The sequence below is a fragment of the Cetorhinus maximus genome, chromosome 20, assembly GCF_964194155.1.
Source record: "Cetorhinus maximus chromosome 20, sCetMax3.hap1.1, whole genome shotgun sequence".
In the NCBI taxonomy this organism is placed as follows: Eukaryota; Metazoa; Chordata; class Chondrichthyes; order Lamniformes; family Cetorhinidae; genus Cetorhinus; species Cetorhinus maximus.
Window position 1 is genome coordinate 1,622,013 of NC_135898.1, and position 16,601 is coordinate 1,638,613.

Here is a 16,601-nt window from a genome sequence, read left to right on the forward strand (position 1 = left end):
GAGGCACAGTGTCCAGAACTGAACATATGGCCCAAGTTGTGGTCTGACCCAAGGCTCTGTATCACTGAAGAATCTCCTTCTCCTCCTTTATGTTCCAGCCCCCCTCAGCATGAAGGCACACATTGCATTTGCCTTTTCTCGTCACCTTTGTACCTTTTCACCAGCTTTTCAAGATTTCTGCACTTGGACTTTTTAAATCTCCCCACTCATTCAGAGTTCCTCACTTCTCACCATTTCATAATACAACCTCCCATGAAGTTCAACGTGGATGACCTCAGACTGCATTCTGTCCGCCATAACCTCGTCCACTCACTTCATTGGTCAATGCCCCTTTCACACCTAATTCACCCTGTCAGAGTTAACGCTCCAGCAACTTCCGAATTAACCAAGTGAATGTTAACAGGGGGCTTTGCAGGCTAGCCAGGCCAGGTTGCTTCTGTTCACAGAGGCACTTCTCCCTCAGGAGTTAGACAGTGAACAGGAGGGTGAACAATTCTCAGGATTCCCCTCCTTAACTCAGCGCTCTGCTAACTGAACATAACCCAAGAACTGAAACTCAGATCGCTGGCCCATAGTCCCAGCAAGTGGCTCAGCCTTCATGGTAGCAGAGTTCACAGTCATGAGTTGGGTCACCCTGGTCATGTAAATGGCCATCGCCAGGCAGTGATATTCTTGTCGGAGTCAACAGCCGGCAACACAACCTCACCGCAGGATGGTGTGTGAGTGAGTGAGTGAGTTCCTTTATTGAATGGGATGAGGGTTAGGGAGGCCAGTTTTAAAAGGAGCAGGCACAGGCACAATGGGCTGAAGGGCCTCCTGTGCTGTTTCACTTTACCAGAACCTATATGACGGTGACCATGTGACCATCCCTCTATGTCCTCCTTGACCTGTCTGCAGCCTTTGACCTGTTTGACCACACAATCCTCCTCCAATGCCTCTCCACTGTCGCCCAGCTGTGACTGCACTGACCTGGTTCCATTCTTACCCAGCTCAACATGGACAGAGAATCTATTGCCTTGGCTTCTCTTCCTGCTCCTGCACTGTAACCTCTGGTGTGCCCCTAGGGTCAATCGTTGGCTCCCTTTCCTATTTCTCATCCACATGCTGCCCCTTGACAACATCTTCCAAAGGGTCAGTGTTTTCATGGGTGCTGACAACACCCAGCTCTACCTCAACGCCCCTCTGCTGTTGCTAACTGATCGGTCTGCTTATCCACAATCCAGAAACAGAAATACTGCGGATGCTGGAAATCCAAAACAAAAACAGAAACAGAAATACCTGGAAAAACTCAGCAGGTCTGGCAGCATCGGCGGAGGAGAGCACAGTCCTCATGAGGATTCGAAACGTCAACTGTGTTCTTCTCCGCCGATGCTGCCAGACCTGCTGAGTTTTTCCAGGTATTTCTGTTTCTGTTTTTGTTTTGGATTTCCAGCATCCGCAGTTTTTTTGCTTTTATATCCACAATCCAGTGCCAGATGAACAGCAATTTCCGCCAATTAAATCTTGGGAAGTCTGAAGCCATTTCTTCAGCCCCTTCTCCAAACTCTTCCCAAGCTCCTGACTCTGGCAGGTTCTCAGGTGCTGAATCAGGCTGCTCACAGCCTTCGAGTCATATTTGACCCCCGCATGATCTTCTGACCACATGTTCACACCCTCACTGAGATCACCTATTCCCACCTCAGAAACATTGCCTGCCTTAGCTCATCTTCTGACGAAAACCAGTCACATTTGTTACCTGCACTTCACGATTCCAAAGCACTCTTGGCTGCTCTCCCACATTCTACCCTCCGTAAAGTTGAACTCATCTAAAAATCTGCTGCCAGTGTCTGAACTCGTAGCGAGTCCTGTTCACTCAGCAGCCCCATTGCTGACCTACACTGATTCCCAGTACTTCAATTTGAATATCTCCGCCTTGTTTTTCAGTTACTCTATGGCTTCGACATTACAACGACCACACTTTACAAGAGCTTCATTGGCTATAAAGCCCTTCAGGATGTCCTGAAGTTGGGGAAGGAGATACATAAGCCTTTCTTTCTGTAACCTCTTCCAGTTCTCCAGATCTCGGAGATTATGTGCTCCTGTTGCCTATCCACCGATTTGAATCACTCCATCATTGGTTGCCATGTCTTCAGCTGCTGGGGCCTGAAGTTCTGGAATACCCTCCCTGAACCTCTCTCTAATCCTTTAAGACATTCCTTAAAACCGATCTCTCGGCTCAAGCTTTCGGTCCTAATACCCCACGATGTGGTTTGGTGTCAGATTCTATTTGATTACAATCCTGTGAAGCCCTGGCAGGGGGTGGTGGGGGGATGTTATTTACAAGGCTAATGGCCCTATCTAAATGTAATTTGTTCAGGTTTGATGTGGAGAATGGGGAAAGGAAGTGGACAGGAGCAAATGATTGATATGAAATGACAGGAGTGAGTTTCAGTAAAAACTCCTGCAACCACCTCCCAAACTCTCAGCAATGGTGTAGTCGGGGAGGATTATCAAAGCTGTTGCTTCAAGTCCCAGAAAGGATGGTTCAAGTTAAACTTATATTGAGAAGAAGAAGAAGAAGGAGAAGAACTCTGCGGAGAGGAACACAGTTAAGGTTTCCAATCTGGATGACTCTTCACCAGAACTAAGGAAAGATAGAAAAGAGGTGAAATATAAGCTGCTTTAAGGGGGGGGGGTTGGACAGGTAGAGCTGGATAGAGGGCCAGTGATAGGTGGGGATTGCCAAAATATGTCATAGACAAAAGTTACAGCACACTTGGAGTGCTGTGAACAGTTATAAGAAGCATAGAGAGAGAGAGATTCACAAGAATGATATCAGAGCCAAGAGGTGATCACCAATCAGGAGAGGCTGAACAGACTGTGACTTTCCTCAGCCAAAGAGACAGCAGAGGAGTCATCGAATAGAGGTAAGAGTGAAGAGGGAGAGTCAGGAGGTGAGTGAGGAGGAGGCAACATGGGAATCCCCTTGCTCCTGAGTGGATCTGAGCAGCTTATCAATGTCTCGATGCATTTTCCAGTTATCTTGTAGAGCCAACAGGTTTATTGTTTAATTGAATTGAATACAGAAGGCAGACCAGTTAATGGAGCAATGTGAATGGACCATCTCCATATCTTTCCTGGAACTGCAGGCTCAGACTGTGTCCCTCCACCCGCCTTGCTCCACCAGGCTACAATCACAGTTTATACACCAAGTGTATCCATGGAATTCCCTGCGGATGATTTCCTCCTTTGCCCAGTGGGCGTAGCCTTCATTCCAAATCCCTTTGAGGTCTCACTCCTTGGATTGAGCAGCCGTGTGACTGAGGCATCACCTCCATTTCTGAGGCTCCGATAAAGCTGAAATAAAGAACAGGCCCCTATCAGCAAGTCCCTTAAAATTAGAATCTCTCTGCCACATCACAGAGCCACAATTTACTTCCCAGTGAAAATCCAGGGTGTTTTGCTCAGGCCTGCTCCGTCCAGCATTCCCTCCCGGGAATGGGGATTAGTGTTCACCACTGAAAGCCTTTCCGTCTAGGCCAAAGCCTGTGGCCTTCTCCCCCATGGGTGCTGAGGCAAAGCAGCAGCCTGAGCAGAGAAAGGGTTTTGGGGTTGAGAGAGGAGCTTCAATGGGATGGCTGGTCCTTTCTAACATGTGTCACATTCTCACAAACACAGGGTCACCCAAGCTAAAAGCTCCCTCCCCCCGCACCCCGGCACCGCTTGAAGAGGAGCAGGGGAGCTCTCTCTCCCAAGTGTATTTATCCCTCAGCCAACGACACGAAAGCAAGTCTTCCCTCCTTCTATGTATAAATCAGGGGAATCTCTGGCAGTGTGTCTCCTCGTGAGAAGGTGCTGGAGCTTATTAGTAAGTCACAAAGATGGAGTTCCACACCCTCTGCTGCTGATGGTGATAACTGGAGGGTTCACACACTCTGCGCTAGATGCACCTTCACTGCCAGTCAGTAGAAAAGGCTTCCTCAGTGTGGACCAGGTTCCCCCAAAACAGGACAATAGGAAGCTGCGTCTTCCTGTTTATTCTCTGCTGAGATGTGGCATCTCTCGCCCAAACCTTTTAATATCCTTCTCTGCTCTCTCTCCGACACTGTTATCCTGAAGCTTCATCAACACAAACAATTCTCTTCATTCAGCTTCCCTCACTTCCAAAAAGACAAAACTCAACCTTCAAACTCTTCTTTGATGTTGTGGAAGCTCCCAAAGCGACCCCCACCCACCCGACCCCCACCCACCCGACCCTCACCCACCCGACCCCCACCCACCCGACCCCCACCCATCACCCGACCCCCACCCACCCGACCCCCACCCACCCGACCCCCACCCACCCGACCCCCACCCACCCGACCCTCACCCACCCGACCCCCACCCACCCGACCCCCACCCACCCGACCCCCACCCACCCGACCCCCACCCACCCGACCCCCACCCATCACCCGACCCCCACCCACCCGACCCTCACCCACCCGACCCCCACCCACCCGACCCCCACCCATCACCCGACCCCCACCCATCACCCGACCCCCACCCATCACCCGACCCCCACCCATCACCCGACCCCCACCCATCACCCGACCCCCACCCACCCGACCCCCACCCACCCGACCCCCACCCACCCGACCCTCACCCACCCGACCCCCACCCATCACCCGACCCCCACCCACCCGACCCTCACCCACCCGACCCCCACCCACCCGACCCCCACCCATCACCCGACCCCCACCCACCCGACCCCCACCCATCACCCGACCCCCACCCATCACCCGACCCCCACCCACCCGACCCTCACCCACCCGACCCCCACCCATCCGACCCCCACCCACCCCCCCAATCCCCCTCCTCTGACCCCCACCCACCCCCCCCAATCCCCCTCCTCTGACCCCCACCCACCCCCCCCAATCCCCCTCCTCTGACCCCCACCCACCCCCCCCAATCCCCCTCCTCTGACCCCCACCCACCCCCCCCAATCCCCCTCCTCCGACCCCCACCCAACCCCCAATTCCCCCCGACCCCCACCCAACCCCGAATCCCCCTCCTCCAACCCCCCCAACCCCCCAATCCCCCTCCTCTGACCCCCAACCACCCCCAATCCCCCTCCTCCGACCCCCACCCACCCCCCAATCCCCCTCCTCCAACCCTCACCCACCCCCCTAATCCCCCCTACCTCCCACCCCCCACCCACCCCCCCAATCCCCACCTCCCACCCCCCACCCACCCCCTAATCCCCATCTCCCATCTCCAACTGCACCCCGCCCCACCCACCCCCCCACCCCCACCCGCTGACTTCCCAGCTTCAGCCTGACAGCCTGTTGAGTATTTGCATTCTCCCAGTCTGTCTGCATCAGGTTTTCCTTTCATAGTTTACCGGTGGTTCTGATGACTGGAGCCTTTAAACTGGCTCACAAAACTGCCTCTCCTCCTGGACTTGCCCTTCAAGCGATGCAGCACGTCCCTCACTCTACCCCAGTGAGGCTGATGGGCCTGGAAAAAGGAAGGAGACATTTGGACTTCAGTTCAATGCAGGTGAGTGGCTTCAAGTTGGCACTTCAGGATGAAGGGTTGGGAGAGATGGGCTCAATCAGTGACGATTGCAAAAAACACCCCAGTCGGGAGAGCCGTGAGTTTTATGTCCATGTGTCTACGAGCAGCATTTGATCAGCTGCCAGATCAGAGATTTATAATGAAAATGAATGCGTCTGCTATTTGTTGGAGGGATAGATGGGGCCCAGAAGTCAAAGTCTTTGAGGGGGGAAGGGATATTTTTAAGACTGGTGGGATATGAATAAAGGCAAGGCCCAGAATCTGTGTTTGGACCTTTGTCAGTTTCCCTCTGTAGAGATGATGTGGATGGAAGTACAGGAATAATATTGAGGCTTGTGGTAGATGGCAAACCGGATGGACTGGGCAGACAGGGGGCAGATAGAGTTTAGTACAGGGGGATGTGAAGCAGGGGGCAGATAGAGTTTAGTACAGGGGGATGTGAAGCAGGGGGCAGATAGAGTTTAGTACAGGGGGATGTGAAGCAGGGGGCAGATAGAGTTTAGTACAGGGGGATGTGAAGCAGGGGGCAGATAGAGTTTAGTACAGGGGGATGTGAAGCAGGGGGCAGATAGAGTTTAGTACAGGGGGATGTGAAGCAGGGGGCAGATAGAGTTTAGTACAGGGGGATGTGAAGCAGGGGGCAGATAGAGTTTAGTGCAGGGGGATGTGAAGCCGTGCGTCTTGGAAACGGAAACTCAATGGGATGCACTCCAAATGTTGAGATTGTAACAGCAAAGGAAGAGAACGACGAACAGAAACACGGGGAATCTTTAGCTGTGGGAGTTAGGAAAAGCAAATAGAATTCTGGCTTTCGTACACAGGGACTGAAATTGTAAAGAAGTAGATGATGCTGTATCTGCGCGAGTCTTTGTTCAGGTCCCGGTTCCATGCACCCTGTTACCGGAGGGGAAAAGAGGCAGTGAAACTACAAACAAAAGCAACTCCTCCCTCCCTACTCTCTGCCCTCTGGGCCTCATCTACCTCCCTCATGGAGATGGGAGGGTAAAGATAGACAGAGACACCGACAATGTGAAAGACAGAAAGTGAAGTGGGAGATTTAATAGAATGTTTCAACATTTGGAGAGTTTGTGAAAAGGGACAAATGGAAAAAAAACACTCACACCAACGAGACATTGACTAAGGATAAAGATCGGAAGAATGAAAGAGGAGATCAAAAGGAATATTCAGACAGAAAAGCTATCACCACATGTGGCTATTGGGGCAGAGACTGGGACATCAGATAAAACGGGGGTCGGGATCTGGGAAAAGAGTTTGTAAAAGATGCACAGGCAAAGGGGGTGAGAGTAGACCTCAGCAGGTGGAGTGAGCGTCAGCACAGACATGATGGGCTGAATGGTCACAGTGTGTGCAATAACTCTGTACATGGCAGCAGCAACACTTCACCTTGGTAACGTGAGCAGTATTAGGCTGAAAGGTTTCTCTATGAACCCTGCAGGATAGATGATCCTTACTCCCATATTGACAGGAATCAGCTTCATCGAGGTGGAACATGCTGCCCCCTGTGAAAGGAGAATAATGAGAAAAGCAGGAGATCAGGGAGTGGTCAGAGATAAAAGCCCAGCTCTTAGAGTCTCTCAGTCTTGCTCCTGTGCAGAATCTAACTCTCACCCTCTTCTTGACAAGTTGTCAAGTGAATGTCATTCACAACACGTCTCCAAAGTTTTCCCCCGAATTCAGTATGCCTCACGCATTTCAGAGGGCAGACTCGTCTCAGAAAGACACCACCACCAACAGTGCAGCACTCCCTCAGTACTGACCCTCTGACAGTGCAGCACTCCCTCAGTACTGACCCTCTGACAGTGCAGCACTCCCTCAGTACTGACCCTCTGACAGTGCAGCACTCCCTCAGTACTGACCCTCTGACAGTGCAGCACTCCCTCAGTACTGACCCTCTGACAGTGCAGCACTCCCTCAGTACTGACCCTCTGACAGTGCAGCACTCCCTCAGTACTGACCCTCTGACAGTGCAGCACTCCCTCAGTACTGACCCTCTAACAGTGCAGCACTCCCTCAGTACTGACCCTCTGACAGTGCAGCACTCCCTCAGTACTGACCCTCTGACAGTGCAGCACTCCCTCAGTACTGACCCACTGACAGTGCAGCACTCCCTCAGTACTGACCCTCTAACAGTGCAGCGCTCCCTCAACACTGACCCTCCAACAGTGCAGCACTCCCTCAGTACTGACCCTCTGACAGTGCAGCTCTCCCTCAGTACTGACCCACTGACAGTGCAGCGCTCCCTCAGTACTGACCCTGTGACAGTGCAGCACTCCCTCAGTACTGACCCTCTGACAGTGCAGCACTCCCTCAGTACTGACCCTCTGACAGTGCAGCACTCCCTCAGTACTGACCCTCTGACAGTGCAGCAGTCCCTGAGTAGTGACTCTCTGACAGTGCAGCACTCCCAGAGTATTGACCCTCTGACAGTGCAGCACTCCCTCAGTACTGACCCCCCAACACTGCAGCACTCCCTCAGTACTGACCCTCCAACAGTGCAGCACTCCCTCAGTACTGACCCTCTGACAGTGCAGCACTCCCTCAGTACTGACCCTCTGACAGTGCAGCACTCCCTCAGTACTGACCCTCTGACAGTGCAGCACTCCCTCAGTACTGACCCTCTGACAGTGCAGCACTCCCTCAGTACTGACCCTCCGACAGTGCAGCACTCCCTCAGTACTGACCCTCCGACAGTGCAGCACTCCCTCAGTACTGACCCTCCGACAGTGCAGCACTCCCTCAGTACTGACCCTCCGACAGTGCAGCACTCCCTCAGTACTGACCCTCTGACAGTGCAGCACTCCCTCAGTACTGACCCTCCGACAGTGCAGCACTCCCTCAGTACTGACCCTCCGACAGTGCAGCACTCCCTCAGTACTGACCCTCTGACAGTGCAGCACTCCCTCAGTACTGACCCTCTGACAGTGCAGCACTCCCTCAGTACTGACCCTCTGACAGTGCAGCACTCCCTCAGTACTGACCCTCTGACAGTGCAGCACTCCCTCAGTACTGACCCTCTGACAGTGCAGCACTCCCTCAGTACTGACCCTCCGACAGTGCAGCTCTCCCTCAGTAATGATCCTCTGACAGGGCAGTGCTCCTTCAGTCCTGCATTGGGAGTGATTTTGTGGCTGAGTCCCTGGGGAAGACCTCGTAATAATCTCCTAACCTCCTGACTATGAGTTGGGTGAGAGCACTTCCCATTGGGCCACTGTTGGTGCCTTGGAACCTCCTGGAAAGTTTGTAACTTAAACCCTGATGTTCCCATCACCCCCAATACCACCCCTCAACTCCCAGCTCCTCAAACCCCTCCATTCCTATCAGCTCCGACCAATTACTGCCCGCCCCCACTGACCCCTGTGTTCTGCCATGACAACTGTCCCCGAACCCCGATTCCTTGGTCTGTCACTCACCCATCCCCCCCTAATCCTTGCCATCTGCCCTCCCCTCCCGTGGTCAAATGTCTCCCCCAATATTCGCTTGACCAAATCTATTGACCTTAAATGCTAATTTCCAGATAATTCCACGTTATAAAACGATCATGCAGAGAATTTATTAACATTCACACAATCTCACCATTCGCCTGACACAAGTTGCCGGAGTCGGATGCCCATCTCTTTTGTAAGGAGATGTGGCAATGGTGCCCAGAATGTTCCAGGGAGTGTTGGGGCTGATGTGGGGAAGGGGCTGTGGGATTGTGAGTGAGACGTGGAGAATCCTTGTGCCCGCGCCGATGGGGTTCTCCTGTCGCTCCCAGGTACAAAGCTGCTGAACCACAGGAACAATAGTGTTGCTGAAGCTCCTGTATGACAGAAAGGTATCATGGCTACTTCCACACGGACTATATCAAGCAGAAACACACTTACTTAACCTCGGAATGAAACCTGTTAAACAGACCCATTTTACACTTGTCTGAAGTGATAAACCAGCGCCCGGCAGATCAGTGTCGGAACCAGCTCGTGTGAATATCCCGGACTCTCTGTTGACTATCGAGCTCGTGTGAGTCCTGGGGGGGTGACAGCAGCCCGAGAGGGTTCAGCATAACTCAACCACTAGCTGAGATTAGAGAGCAAGGTCCACTTGCAATAAGCCCCAGGGTGGGAGAAGAGAGTCAGTGACCCCCAGGGGGCAGTGATGGTGGCCCCCTAGAGGAGGGAGAAGGGCGTCAGTGGTGCCTGGAGGTGAAGAGGTGGGGGTTGTTATGGATGTGGAATGGGAAGGGTGCCAGTGGCCCTCCGGGTGGGCAATGCCAAGGATCCCCCTCACCCCCCATGGAAGGTCAGTGGGGAGGATGATGCCAGCAGCCCTGTGGGTGGGCAATGCCAAGGAGCCGTCTTTAATGATACCTGTTGCTTTTCTTTTTGTCTCAGTTTCTCTTCCATCTGCAGTTTGTCTTGTTTCAGCACTGAGTTCCTTTCCTGAAGGTCAGTGATCCTGTCCAACAAGCGACACACCTGCTCCAGGTACCTCCAGCCTGGAGCCCTGGCGCCAGGTACTTCCCATTTCTCCTGAGACAGACAAGATGCAGAAAGTCACAATTCCGACTGGGAGACAGGGAGACAAGGGGGCACTGGGTTGATCTCGGTTCCAGCTCTCCAGCCAGGGAGTGGTGTTAAATGACTCAACTTACATTCTCAGAAAAACCTGTACCTTCAAACCCACAGGTAGTTTCACACCCAGACAACAACACATCTCATTCAGCTCATAGCTGCCAACAGAAACCAAACATTGGCACCGTTCCATAGGACGAAGTTCGAGGGAGTGGAGGATTCACTCTGAGGTGTTGCGAGTTGCCATTTACGGTGAGACACAATAAAGCTATGATAATAAGAACAGCTATATGACTGCCAGGAATCCAGTGACACAAGCACAGATGATTCAGAGATAGCTGTTCAAATCTCAGAAATCCCTTACTGAAATAAATCTGGAATTAAAAACTAGTCTCAGTAATAGTGACCGTGAAACAATCAGATTGTTTTCAAAACCCGTCTGGTTCATGAATGTCCTATGGGGAGAGAAACCTGCCATGTTTACTGAGCTACCGAGGAAAGTCAAGTAGTGAAGGAATCGAACTGGAGCACAATCTTTACACACTTAAAGCATTTATTTGCAGAGACACACATGTACCTCCTCACCCAACAATTACCGTTTCAATCTAATTCTATCATTCTATCTAGAAGCCCAAGTGACTCCCCCAGTTCCTGCCCGCCATCTGAATATTAACTAGGCGCTCAGTTACTGTACTAGTCAATGGACACTCAGCTGGTCTCACCCACATGTGACTCCAGTGCCACTCTTAACAAGACTCTGAAATGGCTGAGAAAGCCACTGAGAAAAAGACAGCTCACGTCGCCTTCTCAAGGCAACTAGGTATCAAGGAAAAATAAATGTCACCCTTGCTAGCAATGTCACATCCCAAATAGGAATGAAAAAATTACACATACACACACTCTCACACTGATCTACACAGACACTGTCTCCTACACACACACAGACACACACACTCTCACACTGACCTACACAGACACTGTCTCCCGCACACACACAGACACACACACTCTCACACTGATCTACACAGACACTGTCTCCCGCACACACACAGACACACACACTCTCACACTGATCTACACAGACACTGTCTCCCGCACACACACAGACACACACACACTCACACTGATCTACACAGACACTGTCTCCCGCACACACACAGGCACACACACTCTCACACTGATCTACACAGACACTGTCTCCCGCACACACACAGACACACACACTCTCACACTGATCTACACAGACACTGTCTCCTACACACACACAGACACACACACTCTCACACTGATCTACACAGACACTGTCTCCCGCACACACACAGACACACACACTCTCACACTGATCTACACAGACACTGTCTCCCGCACACACACAGACACACACACTCACACTGATCTACACAGACACTGTCTCCCGCACACACACAGGCACACACACTCTCACACTGACCTACACAGACACTGTCTCCTGCACACACACAGACACACACACTCTCACACTGATCTACACAGACACTGTCTCCTACACACACACAGACACACACAAACTCTCACACTGATCTACACAGACACTGTCTCCTGCACACACACAGACACACACACTCTCACACTGATCTACACAGACACTGTCTCCCGCACACACACAGACACACACACTCTCACACTGATCTACACAGACACTGTCTCCCGCACACACACAGACACACACACTCTCACACTGATCTACACAGACACTGTCTCCTACACACACACAGACACACACACTCTCACACTGATCTACACAGACACTGTCTCCTGCACACACACACACACACACACTCTCACACTGACCTACACAGACACTGTCTCCCGCACACACACAGACACACACACTCTCACACTGACCTACACAGACACTGTCTCCTGCACACACACAGACACACACACTCTCACACTGATCTACACAGACACTGTCTCCCGCACACACACAGACACACACACTCTCACACTGACCTACACAGACACTGTCTCCTGCACACACACAGACACACACACTCTCACACTGACCTACACAGACACTGTCTCCCGCACACACACAGACACACACACTCTCACACTGATCTACACAGACACTGTCTCCCGCACACACACAGACACACACACTCTCACACTGATCTACACAGACACTGTCTCCCGCACACACACAGACACACACACACTCACACTGATCTACACAGACACTGTCTCCCGCACACACACAGGCACACAAACTCTCACACTGACCTACACAGACACTGTCTCCTGCACACACACAGACACACACACTCTCACACTGATCTACACAGACACTGTCTCCTGCACACACACAGACACACACACTCTCACACTGATCTACACAGACACTGTCTCCTGCACACACACAGACACACACACTCTCACACTGATCTACACAGACACTGTCTCCTGCACACACAGACACACACTCTCACACTGACCTACACAGACACTGTCTCCTGCACACACAGACACACACTCTCACACTGACCTACACAGACACTGTCTCCTGCACACACAGACACACACACTCTCACACTGATCTACACAGACACTGTCTCCCGCACACACAGACACACACACTCTCACACTGATCTACACAGACACTGTCTCCTACACACACACAGACACACACACTCTCACACTGATCTACACAGACACTGTCTCCTGCACACACACAGACACACACACTCTCACACTGATCTACACAGACACTGTCTCCTGCACACACACAGACACACACACTCTCACACTGATCTACACAGACACTGTCTCCCGCACACACAGACACACACACTCTCACACTGATCTACACAGACACTGTCTCCTACACACACACAGACACACACACTCTCACACTGATCTACACAGACACTGTCTCCTGCACACACACAGACACACACACTCTCACACTGATCTACACAGACACTGTCTCCTGCACACACACAGACACACACTCTCACACTGATCTACACAGACACTGTCTCCTGCACACACAGACACACACACTCTCACACTGATCTACACAGACACTGTCTCCCGCACACACACAGACACACACACTCTCACACTGATCTACACAGACACTGTCTCCTGCACATACACAGACACACAAACTCTCACACTGACCTACACAGACACTGTCTCCTGCACACACACAGACACACACACTCTCATACTGATCTACACAGACACTGTCTCCTGCACACACAGTTGAAACTGTGCTCAGACGGTGAATAGATTGTCATTAGGAAGGGTTCATGCAACATGCTGTGGGGAGCTACTCTGATACACAAGAGACTAATTCCTGAGATGTCTCCTGTCAGGTCTCTGGAACGTGAACCGCTCCGGACTGCGGGGACATGGGCTATTGAGATGACCAGCCAGCAGCAGGTCTGGGGAACAGAGTGATAGAGGAATAGGCTGGAGCAGAGAGTAACTCTCCGACACTGATGTGGGTGGTGAGGGAGAGGAGGAGCTGGAGGACTGGTCTGATATCCTCTGCCCTCCTCCCGGCATAATTTTGAAGAGCAAGGGAGTTATTCTGGAGCCAATATTTATCGCTCAATCATCATCACAAAAACAGATTTTCTCATCGTTACCGCACTGCTGTTTGTGGGATCTTGCCATGCAAAAAATGGCTGCTGCATTTCCTACATTGCAAACAATGATGAGTCAAAAGTACTTAAGTGCTGGAGTGCTTTGGGATGTTTTGGAGCAATGAGAGGTGTGACAGAAATGTAAGTTCTATCTTTCTAATCATTCATTAATTCAACAAAGCTTATCACTGCCCTGGCTCTGATCTTAAAGAATTTCAAAGGAGGGGCGATTGGAACTAGTTTTACAAACCGTGGCTCTCAGCCAAGGAGTGGGAGAGATTCCTCCTCTCACCCACCCAGCACTGGACATTCTGGCTCACTCTAATCTGCCAACAACACAATTTCCTCCCATCGGTTTAAACAGCAAACTCCACTCAGCTTCTTTAACAAACTCATTGCACAGTGACTGGCTTTAAAAACCACTTACTAAAAGCAGACAGTCATTGGCACAGTCTCTCCCTCAGACCATTCAGCTCCGTTCCTTTCTGTACTGTGAAGAATCTTCCCTGAAACTCACCAGATCAGGGATGCTCCGCCACACTTTCGTTAGCTCCAGACTCAACTATTCCAACACTCTCCAGCTCAGATTCACACATCTTCCACCCTCTGTACATTTCAATTCATCCTCAAACTCTGCTGTCTGCTCCGAGTTTGCACCCAACGCCCTCTGTGTCCACTGACTTACACTCCCTGCTGGTCCAACAATGCCTCCATTTTAAAGACAGTCACCCTGGGTGCTTACCTGTAGGTGGTCATTCATGCTGTTGGTGGCTGTGATCCTCTGAAGGGTACACAGAGACCCTGGCATTGCCCCCTTACCACACCTGGCAGGCATGGGCTGTGACTGGACCAGGGGCTTCAGTGACAAGAGTGATTGCCGGTGGTCTGGTCCACCAGACAACGCCTCCCAGGGTCCACTTGCTTCTCTTAGTTTCCGTGACAACGTCCTCTGGAGGACCCTCTCCAGCTTCTGGTGTACTGGGTCCAGTGGAGGGAAGGAGGCGTTCAGGACGCCCTCCTCCAAGCCTCGGCCCACCTCCAGCTCCGACCGATGCCGTTCCAGAGGGGTTGCCGTGGAAACCTGCGGGATTTTCCACAGGCTGACAGTACGGGAGAATGCGGGCATGTCTCGCTCGGAGCCTGAGGTCAAAGGGCAGCAGGCCTCAGTGCTTGAGACTTGCTCTGCGGGATCTTCCAACTCGGACCCGCTGACAGCCAAAGTCTCACCGCCCGACCCTGACCGCAGACTATCCGCTGATCTGCTCCGGGAATCCATTTTGGTTAAGGCTGAGGCACTGCTGGTGTCTCCAGGGAGGGAGCTTCAACTCTAGACAGGCAGAGAACCAGCGAGTAAAACAGCTCGAGTTAAATGTTCAGTCCCAGAGCTGCTGGAACTCGGAGAATGTGAATCCCTCGGGGCAGGAAGAGAAACAATTCCTCAAACCCGGCAAATGGGATCATCTAACCTCACACCCACAACATCTTACACAAGCCTCCTCCCACTCAACAAACACATGCTCAGACTCTCTGCCGCTTACAGGACCAATCTTCAAAAGAAACAAGATGAAATGATTGAGGGGAAACTGTTGACTTTTTTACTTTGGGAGCTGACAGTGTGATGAGGGGAGGAAGGAGAGATAGTGTGTGTGAGAGAGAGAGAGAGAGAGCGATAGAGAGATAGAGAGACATGGGGACAGGCGGGGGTTGGGGTGGGGGGGAATTTGGTGGTCAGGGATGGGAGAAACTGAACGAGGTGAGGACATAAAGCAGAGACATGAGGGGATGAGGCGAGTAGCCAGTGACAGAGGGCACAGTTGGGAAAGAGAGAAAGAAGCAAGGAGAGGCTACAGAAGTAAGAAATGGATGGAGAAAGGATAAAAGAGAGAGAGAGAGAGAGAGATGTGGCGCAGAATCTTACAGCCCGGACAGGGTGGGGATGGGGCCGGAAAATCCGTTCAAAACTCCATTGACTTTGGCGGGTCCAGGAATCCGGGAAGTCCGCTGTGGGTGGGGCTGTAGAATTCCACCCCAGGAAGAATCATATTGGGCTGGAAACATGAACCCTTTTGCTCTTCCTATAGAGATCGCCTGAGCTTTCCCAGCACTTCCTGATTTCATTTTAAAACCTCACGAATGATGCAAACGTGAAATAAAAATCAGCCATGTTGTAACTAAACAGCGGGACCCGTCAGCACCTGGAAGGTTTGATAGTCACGATGGAGTCCACAGGCCTGAAGTGGGCCATGTATTACCCCCCTTCTCCACCTGGGTCTGTCCAGGCTGTCATCGCCTCTCTTTGGGCAGGATTTTCTGTTTGTCGGGTAGGTGGGTCCAGGAGCGGCCGGGAACAGGTCTGTCACCCACAATCAGCCCCCGGCTGCAAATTCACGCTGGCCGGCCAATTAACGGCCAATTAACGGCCAGCGTGAAAGGCACGCTGAAACGCTCAGCACTGCCGGGGTAGGGCTGGGAGGAGGGCGAGTGTGGAAGTCTGCGCACGTTGTGTGGGGGAGTGTGCGCTGACGGCTCTCCCTGAGGGCACAGAGCTGTCTCAGGGAGCTGGAGAATTGGACAAAGGAAAATAAAGATTTTTAGAAATTATACAAACACGTGACTCAATCACATGAAGAGGGACGTGTTTAAATTGAAGTTGAAAAATATATTTCTGGTTTGTTATTTACTGTTGGAAACCACATCCCGCCCGTGGATGAGGCTTCGCAAAAATTGCAAAGGCCGCTTGGCCTATTCGTCCGCCCGACGACCAAACGGTCGGATGGGCAGCGGAAAATACAAATTAATTACTTGCTAAAGGGCCTTAATAGGCCAACTCTCCCGTGTGCCCACCAACCGAAAGGTCACGAGAGTG

General features: G+C 51.8%; 1 protein-coding gene across 3 annotated transcripts; it reads right to left on the reverse strand.

Moving 5' to 3' along the window:
• Positions 1-3,017: 3,017 nt before the first annotated feature.
• Positions 3,018-15,192, reverse strand: LOC144694778 (uncharacterized). Of its 3 annotated transcripts, none has more exons than XM_078565362.1 (6): positions 14,478-15,192; positions 9,900-10,058; positions 9,130-9,355; positions 6,940-7,055; positions 5,360-5,475; positions 3,018-3,336 (listed from the first exon to the last, which is right to left on the reverse strand). In XM_078565362.1, the coding sequence occupies exons 1-6, from the start codon at positions 15,009-15,011 to the stop codon at positions 3,249-3,251; spliced, it is 1,239 nt and encodes a 412-aa protein (XP_078421488.1). In that variant the 5' UTR covers positions 15,012-15,192; the 3' UTR covers positions 3,018-3,248. The 3 variants fall into 3 exon arrangements, with proteins under 3 accessions (XP_078421488.1, XP_078421487.1, XP_078421489.1); XM_078565361.1 differs by having other exon boundaries at positions 9,900-10,061; positions 14,478-15,190; XM_078565363.1 differs by lacking the exon at positions 9,900-10,058 and having other exon boundaries at positions 14,478-15,191.
• Positions 15,193-16,601: the final 1,409 nt, after the last annotated feature.